The sequence below is a fragment of the Belonocnema kinseyi genome, chromosome 7 (genome assembly GCF_010883055.1).
Source record: "Belonocnema kinseyi isolate 2016_QV_RU_SX_M_011 chromosome 7, B_treatae_v1, whole genome shotgun sequence".
In the NCBI taxonomy this organism is placed as follows: domain Eukaryota; kingdom Metazoa; phylum Arthropoda; class Insecta; order Hymenoptera; family Cynipidae; genus Belonocnema; species Belonocnema kinseyi.
In genome coordinates this window covers 85001838-85011188 of record NC_046663.1, presented here as the reverse complement: position 1 = coordinate 85011188, position 9351 = coordinate 85001838, and the positions used below count along the sequence as shown (strand labels likewise).

At 27.9% G+C, this 9351-nt stretch overlaps 1 protein-coding gene across 1 annotated transcript in view; it reads left to right on the top strand.

The window, feature by feature from the left end:
- Nucleotides 1-8536, top strand: part of LOC117176325 (NEDD8-conjugating enzyme Ubc12) — a 21196-nt gene extending 12660 nt beyond the window's left edge. Inside the window, exon 4 of the mRNA XM_033366553.1 lies at nucleotides 7283-8536. Within this exon, the coding sequence (XP_033222444.1) occupies nucleotides 7283-7423 (141 nt within the window). The 3' untranslated portion in view covers nucleotides 7424-8536. The remainder of the gene's footprint in view (nucleotides 1-7282) is intronic.
- The last annotated feature ends 815 nt before the right edge of the window (nucleotides 8537-9351 follow it).

Sequence of the window (9351 nt, the reverse complement as noted above, 5' to 3'; positions counted from 1 at the left end):
TATTATTTTTTGTTGAAAAGTTAACTATTTTGGTAAAAAATTGAACTATTTTGTTGGAAATTCGTTTTCTGATGCCTTTAAATTATTATTTTTTGTTGAAAATGTAACTATTTTATTTTGTTGTTCAAAATTGTTCTTTCGTGTACAAAGTTTAATAATATTGCTGAAAATTGTCTTTTTTTATTATTGTAAATTAATTTGACAACTAAAAATTTATCCATTCCATTTTTATTTGAAATTTTTTTTTAAATTGAAAATTCAACTACTTATCTAAAAGTTGAACTACTTTGTTAAAAGTTCATTTTTCTGGCTGAAGTCTCTTGGTTTTAGTTGGAAATTTAAGTTCTTTTACCTATTTTAATTTAATTTAATTTAATTTACCTATTTTATTTTTTTTGTGAAAATTTGTCTTTTTTAGTTGAAAATGCATGTATTGTACTGATTTTTTTTTAGAGAATTAAGATAAAAGCTTGGAAATGTATCTTTTTGGTTAAAAGCTGAATTACTTTGTTGAAAATTTAATTATTTGGTTGAAAGTTCGTGCATTTTTTTAAAGATTCGTCTTTTTTGTTAGAAAATTCATCTTCATGCTTGAGGATTCATTTTTTACATTCGCATAATTTATGATTGAGAAAGTATTAGAATTGTCGGAAATTTGACATTACAATTTTTCAATGGATCTCCACGTTTCGAATCCGGCCGTCCGTCCGTAAACACGATAACTCTCGAAAAAAACGAACGGATCAAATCCATCTTTGGCGCACTTTTTTTAGGTCCTAAAAGAAAGGATGAGTTCGTTAACCAGCCATTTTTTATAAAAATTCAAAAAGTGAGCGCATTTCGAAAATTTTTGAGATTTTTGAGAATTTTTGAGACCACTTTTTACTGAATTTGAAAGTTCTATGTACGGATATTTATAGTATTAAAAAGAATAAACAATTTATCCTTTTGACTTTTTCCGATGAAAAGAAAATTCTCAGAGTTATAGCATTTTCAAAAAATTTCAATTAACCGAAAATCAAAATTTTAAGCCAATAAACTCACGATATGAAAAAAAAGTCAAGAGAAGAAAAGCATTTCTTTTTGGAAGTCCTAAAAGATTATCATAACAAATTTTTGGATTTTCTTGAAAAATCGAAAATTCAAATTTCGATTGCACAAAAAATAATGAAAAATAAAAAATTCCATTTTGTGGTCAAGCTATGTAGGACACGAAAAAAGATAAATTAACAAAAATTGTTATCCCAAAAAAAGATCTAAAATTTCGTTAAGAATCACTTCTTGATAGAACGCGTACTTTTTGTTTTATTCGTGAAAAATAACATTGAAAATAAAAAAAAAATAAAATGAAAATGTGTGGAAAAACGATGAAAGTTACGAGAAAAAAAATTGAACAAAACCTGTTAACAAATGTCTGTCGAAAATCGAGCGCGCAGCGCGAGTGTCACGATGAGAATGTGTACCTCAAAGCCTATGGAGCTTTGAGAAACTTAATCTTCGTCTATACTTAATTAGCTAGATAATTCATAATATGAAGACGCATAATAATACTCCCATCTAAAAGAGATCTTTTTGATAAAGTGTAATTCAAGCATTCCAAATGCAAAGAACAAATAGTATTTGGTTTCAGATTTCTTTTTTTAGATGAAAAATCAACTATTTGGTTGAGAATTCATGTATTTTTTTAAAACTCGTCTTTTTCGTCAGAAAATTCGTATTTTTTTCAAGAATTAAACTATATGGTGAAAAGCTCATCTATTTTATTGCAAATTCAGAGTAATTTTGTATATAGAGTTAATTAAAGATAATCCATTATAATGCGCAGCAATTAACTGAGTTGTTTTCCCCTCGATTTAACTTATTTTGTAACAATCATCAACTGTGATGTAAAGAAACTGAGATATTTTCGGAAAACTACAATGAGAAAAAATGCTTCTCATTTTTTACAGCTAAACTAGTTAGTAGTCCTAAACTAGTTGATATTTAATGTTGATGATTTTAGCTCTGCAGGGAATTTTATGTCCTTCAATTCTAGTATAGCATGCCTAAGCTTTTGGATTCACCGGAAAGGAGTAATTTGAAGGGGAAAAACTGCATTTTAAAACTTTTCTTCATATATTTTTAAACATTTTAAAGGGATTTGGTTATCGCCAATAATTATATTCCGTGTTATTTTCACAGAGCTATACTTGACAAGTTAAAGAAAAACGACGCTATAATATTTTGTATTCGCAGATTTTCTATATTCAGATTTAACAGCTTCATACTCAGTATTAACATTGATATATAATATGAGTTTGAAAAAAAAGATCAATAAAGGTCAATGTGATCTTCCTAGAAGTTAGTTATACTACTGAAATAATGTTTGCGGCATTTAAAGTTATTTAAATGTGATTTTTACACTTAAATAATTACGAACTTAATTCACAATATCAAAATTAATTCTTTATTTCAATTTGGGCATGCTCTTCGGTGACCACGTGACCAAACTAGTCCCCGGTTATGAAAATTTTTTTTGGTGTTCACTGCGTCCACACGAATTGAGATATCGTGTTTAAACTTTGACACATAAAATAAAAAACACTAAAGAACGTTTGTATACATCAATATATTGGTAATTTTAAGGAAAGTTTATTTATAAATTGATGGAATAGGATATTACCATTCGAGTTATAGCACTTTGCAGATCGTTTTTGGTATGATGCATTTTAGATTTTTTTATTCGCTCATACAGAGCACTGACACCAATTTTATACTAAATCGTCTAAACCTTAAAAAAATTAAGGAAAGCAATAAAATTTGCACCTTCGTTGCAAATTAACAAATAAGTATCTGCACACACGTAACCTATCATTATTTTTTGGGCATTTTTAGCGATTTCTAGTGGAGAAAAAAAGAAACTTTGAATGTCGATAAAGTCGCGATCAAGTGACTAAGTTCGTTCATGAAATTTTGGTGTAAAATGATTTTCATTCTTTTGGTCCTAAAAATAAGAGATAAATTTTAAATTGGAAACATAGCAACACTAGCAATGTGCTAAAATTTACTCGTCGGAGTTCTCCAACCAACTTCCATAATTCTTGACGTTGAATCGATCAGATGATTTCATCTGATTTCATCTGATTTCATCTGATCAGACTCGCCTTGTCTTTCGACCCAGGGCGAAATTTTATTTTTATTCTTGGAATTGTTTCATACCAGTACGAAAAATGGCATTCTAAGATGTTCCTCGATTTTTTAAAATCGAGGCATCTACTTTATCGACATTAATAGTTTATTTTCTAATTCCTGTAGTATTTTACTCGAAAACTTTTTTCGTAATTATGAACATTTTGATATATACAAACGTTCCTTAGTGCTTTCGGTATAACTTCCTAAATCCTGAACACGATATCTCAATCCGTTTGGACGTAGTGAGGACCGAAAATAATTAAAATCATTTCATTCTCCATACAAAAATTTTATGAACGAACTTAGTCACGTGATCTCGACTTTATCGACGGTCAAAGCTTCTTTTTCTCTCCGTTAGAAATCGCTAAAAATTCTCCAAAAATAATTATAGGTTACGTGTATGCAGATACTTATTTGTTGATTTGCAACTAATGTGCAAATTGTATTGCTTACATTAATTTTTTTTAAGGTTTAGACGATTTAGTCCAAAACTGGTGTCAGTGCTCAATATACGCGAACCAAAAAATCCGAAATGCATCAAACCAAAAATTATCTGTATAGTGCTATAACTCGAATGGTAATATCCTTTTTCATCGATTTATAAATAAACTTTCTTTAAAACTATAAACACATTGATGTATACAAACGTTCTTTAGTGCTTTTTATTTAATCCGTCTAATTTTAAACGCGATATCTCAATCCGTGTGGACACAGTGAACACCAAAAAAAATGCTCATATCCGGAGACTAGTTTGGTCACGTGGTCACGAAGAGCATGCCCTTAACCTTTAGAAATTGTAATATGTATTTTTAAATATTATAAACACTTGATTAATTTAATTAATAATTTCCCTCTTGTTTGAGAATTTTATTCATTGTTATTTGCAAATGGTTATTTGAGTAGTACTACAATGGGGAAGATTTATCTTGAATTAAAGAAACCATTTCTTAAACAACATTTTTTTCATTTATTCATAAATATCTATAAAACGTAGAAAGTCATTTTGAATTAAGGAAAACTTTTGATTGGAAAAAAATTCTTTGCACGGAAAAAATGTCTGTTTTTTAACATTGCTTAAATATTTTTTTACTTTATATATAGAATATTCGCCATTTTAAATTTGGTATTTTTATTACAAAATCCGTAATCAGTGATCCAAAAAACTTTTGATAACAATTTTTTTTCTTCTAAATTCCAGAATATTCCATGGTAAAATGTGCCATTTTTGATTTTGTATTTTTATACGATACTCATAATCATCAAATCCTAAAAACGCTAATAACCGACTTTTATAAATGCCACAGTCATTTTGAATTTTTAATAGCGTATTCGGAATAAGTGACCTCAAAAACATATAGTAACTGCCTTTTCGTTAAATTTTTAATTAAATCAGGACTTTTGGCCTCATTTTTACTATTCTGCCCCACTGTGGGGTCGAACGATTTTTTCATTTTGGTCTCAAAATGGCCAAAATGAGGTATCGTAGAAATGAGAAAAAAATCAGGAGTTGCAAATGTGCTTGAATTTCTGAACGTTCAAATGAACGAAATTTTTTACTGGTGACTTTGTAAACCAGAAAAAGTGCTAAAATGTTTGTTCATTTATATTGGGAATAATTTATTATTAAAACAGAATTATAATGTATTTTTTAGATTGCAGTTGGATCAATATGATTAAAAGATAAATGGATAAATGGCACATTTTTTATTTGAAAAATTTTTTCATGCAGTTTTTTCAGACTTAAAAAATTTTAAAATAGAAGCGTTTGAAATATACAAGTTTAAAACTTTATAAAGTATTAAAAAATTTTAAATAACTTCAAAATAATATATTCGTAATTAAAGGCTTTTTATTAAATTAAAAATATTGCTTTAGTCTAAAATTTGAAATTTTCAAATTTTGTTATTTTGAAAAAGAACAATTGCCTAATATTTAGAAATATTTGACTGTTCATTAAAAATTAGTAATTATAAATGAAATATTCGAATCTAAACATAAAAAAACTAAACATCAAATGTTACAATTTTAATTTCTCAGTATAAAGAAATTTGATTTACAAGTAAAATTGTTGAATTTTTATCTATAATAAATATTAAACACCTACTAATCCTAGAAAAAAATCGAGTAAGTTGAAGAGATATTTAAAAGGTCTGAAAAGTTTCAAAATTAATTAAAAATTTGAAATGATTTTAAATAATTTAAATGAAGTGTCTACGCATACCGACAAAATCGGCTAATTCATATAGAAATTTCGATGCAAATAGCCCATGGCCTGATTTAAAACAAAAATATAGGTTTTTGCAGATTTTAAACACAAACATTGAAAGATTTTTAAGAATTGTGAAAGGCTTCAAAAGAACAAAAAACTTTTTCTCAAGATTTCTTAGAAAATTAAAAATGACTTTATTTTGAAAAATTTATTTTTAGGGAACATTTTAACAAAATTCAAAAATATTTCCAAAATTCTCAAAAATGAAGCTGGAAGATTTCAAAGAAATATTTCCATTTTGCAGTATTTAAAATATAATTCAGGCAGAATTTGAATAATCTTAAAAGGTTCTTAGAGGTTTTGAAACAAATTGAAAAATAATAAAAAAATTTTAAAAATGTAAAACAATACGTTGATTTTTCAAGATTTTAAAATAAAATTGTGAAGCTTTTTAAGGATTTTTAAACTATTTCAAATAAAAATCATGTATTTATTAATTTAAGAAGTGTTCACCTTCAGTTTATAACAACAAATGTAATCGTTCAATTTTTAATATTTCTGCCTTCAAATTGCTTAAAATATTTGCAGCTTCGTTTTGATTACTTGAAATGGAGAAATTTTTAGCTTTAGAGTTCAGATTTTTAAATTTTAAGTTTACCTAAAAAAAGTAGGAGAAATATTTCATCTCAGAACATTTTTGACTGATTTTATTATTTTTAAGTACTATTTTCTTTTCTAAGAATACTTGTAAACGTTTCAAAAATTTTAATTTGCTTAAATATAATATAATATAAATATAATTCTTAAGTTATTTAAATAAAGTATTTCATTGTTACAATGATTAAAGAACTCATTACATCTAGAAAATACGTTCATTTCGTGACTTACATTAGGCAACAAGGGTTTCAACAAATTAAAATTGTTTAAACAATCTAAAATTAGTTTTCTGGTGCCTGGTTATTCTACCGATTAATGATTATTGATGAAAAAAACTTTCAAAAGGCATTAATAAACCGCAATATTAAGTAAAATTTAAATTGGTCATATATGGGGTTTTCTTTGGGTATCAATAAAATCGTGTTTTGCGCCTGAAAAATGCAACATTGGGTATACCGGGCTTTGAGTAATGTATAATATAATAATATACTAATACATTTCAATAATAAAAAGTAAATAATAATATATAATGATAATTTTTCGAAAATATTTAATATAATATCCTCCTTTGTTCTGGTAAGAAAGTTATCTTTTCCGAAACTTACCGTCACAAATTAATACAGGCAGCGTTTTACAAATATTTGATAACTATCTACTTTTTGAAAAAAAGTAAAAAAATTTGGTGAAGGATATTATATATTTTCGAAAAATTATAATTATATATTGTTATTATTTACTTTTTATTATTGTTTTATATTATATTAGCATATTATATATTACGCTACGCGCAAAAACACTCAATTTTTAATTACTAAAAACAAACAAGAAAATTTTGTTGGAAAAAATCTCTCTGTCCCGGCCTTTAGATCATGTGGTTAAATTTTCAATTAAACAATGCATTCTTGTAGATGATCTGACAAAAAACCGAGTCATTTTAAGAGCCTTAAAAACATTTAATCTAAAAATTTATGATTGATTTTTATTCTCTGACGAATTCTGAATAATATATAGAGATACGGAATCATCCGTAACATATAATCACATTTAAATATTATATTTACAAAAAGCTGTCTTTTCCATGTCAAAGCAATGAAAAACTTCATGGTCTTTCCTCTATCCATTATATTAACCAATTTCTCTAAAATTTGTAGGAAATTTTTTTCTTGGGTATTCGAAAATAATTGGGAGGGGAAGGGCCTATTTTGATAGAATTGACCCTATAAAATAAAATGTTCTGTTGTGCAGGAGCCAAATCCAGAAGACCCACTAAACAAAGATGCAGCCGAGGTGTTGCAGAATAATCGTAGAGTGTTTGAACAAAATGTCGCAAAGGCCATGAGAGGTGGCTATGTAGGACAATTTTACTTTGAACGGTGCTTGAAGTGATACATTGCGCGCTACAAAGAGCGTGTGCACTCCCGTGGATATTCACTATCGCAATCGAGGTCTTCAAGGATATAGAGTACGAGTATGGAGCACTGGTGTAGGACGCTTGCCATATCCCGTACGTTTTGCTTTCACTCGTAAGTTTTCGAGTGTCGTCGAGACCTCCGATCACTTAAAACGTCGTCGACTATTTTACGCTTTTGGGTCAATAAATCTATTCTAAAATTACAAGAAACAAGAAAATGAAAAATATTTATTAAAAAAAAAGGACTATTCGCTATCTGAGGAAGGAAAACATTTCAAGACTTGTACATATATTTACTGTGCACTAAAAATTATTAGAACACTTGGATTTGGTTTCGAGTCGACCATAGAGGAAGAAAGAAAGTCGACGCGGAAAATCTATCTGGAAATGACCTCACTATTTTCTAGTATCAAGTATCACGTTATTTCTTGTTCACTCTTCAGTGGAATTTCCCTGTATTCGTTTTCCTCGTCTCTTTTCGGATAAAATAAATGTCTGCTGGGTACCTATTGATAATATTGTACAAAGTCGAAACCCAGAGACATCGAGGAATTTTATTTCAATCAAGTCTATGGAATACTTTTGATTTCCCGAAACATTGTATACCCAGTCTAGTAATTTTTTATTGTCCTCTGTAAGTCTTTGAGATCAATAAATATTATTCCAAATCTAAAGATCGACGTCTAGCGACTGCTATAAATTGTCACAGTCATTGGAGGGTTCGCATAGGCAGCATTTATATTATTTGTCCTCTGATTTTTTTCTTTACTTAAAATCCAAATTCGCATGCCTAACAAAATTAATTTTTGTCTTTTTAATCGCTGTGCAAATCCTCCACTGAGGAAGTACAAATTATGCGTTACATATTAATCACTCTGCATTTATTTATGTTTATCTTTGAACCAGGGCTGCTGGCTGTTGATCATCTTATAACAATTTCGCAATAGTGCTCTCTTTTTCTTCGAATTTAGGTATAAACGTAAAGCTTCTTTTTGCCTTGGTTCAAGGAAGAGAGAATACTAATCTGTAACAATTTCTTAGGAATATAAGGATGTAATGATAATAAAAACAATCGAAAATCCACTTTATCACGGTAGTAATTTTTAAGTCTCTCTAGTTTAATTCCTTAATTTTTAAATGAAATGTATGGTTAAGATGATTACCCCTCTAGAAATAATCAATTGAGATCGATAAGAAAGAATATAACTATTATCTCAATCGTTCCGAATCGTGTTTCTTAATTGTGCCAAAACAATTGGCAACGATTAAGCATCTTGCATTTCCAATTGTTCCCAATCGGGTACTTCGAATTTGTCACGTAATGGCCGCACTTTTGTCCGGCGGGAATTATTTAGGCAGTTTCTTTAGTTTTTCGGAATTAAAGTATTATTTTATTATTTAAACATGTCAAACTGTTATTAATTGAATAAAATTAAACAATTAAAAATTAATATTAGAGATCAAATTTTTTTCAGAAAGAGGTTTCAATTTTTAATTATTCGGAATTATTAACACATAAATGTATATTATAATAAAAAAAGTTTTTATTAATTCAGCTTTCTAAATGTTTAGTTTATTGAAATGTAAATACTCAAAATGATGGACAAAATTCATTCTAAATTGAACAGTGAATTTACTTCAATATCGGTGATTTTATATTCGGTAATCGTTAGATCATGATTTCCCCTTTACCACTAATGATTGGCGTAAAACCAACTTTTTATATTATTGGCAAGGTAGCCACTAAAATCGAAGACAAAATCTGGAATAATTTCCTGGTTAAAATTTTTTTACACCATTCAATAAAATTCAAAGTTTAAGATTTTGAAGCTGAAAATTTAGTTATTTAAAGTATTTATAGGCCAGTCAACGAAGGATTTTAAATGGAAATAATTTATAACAA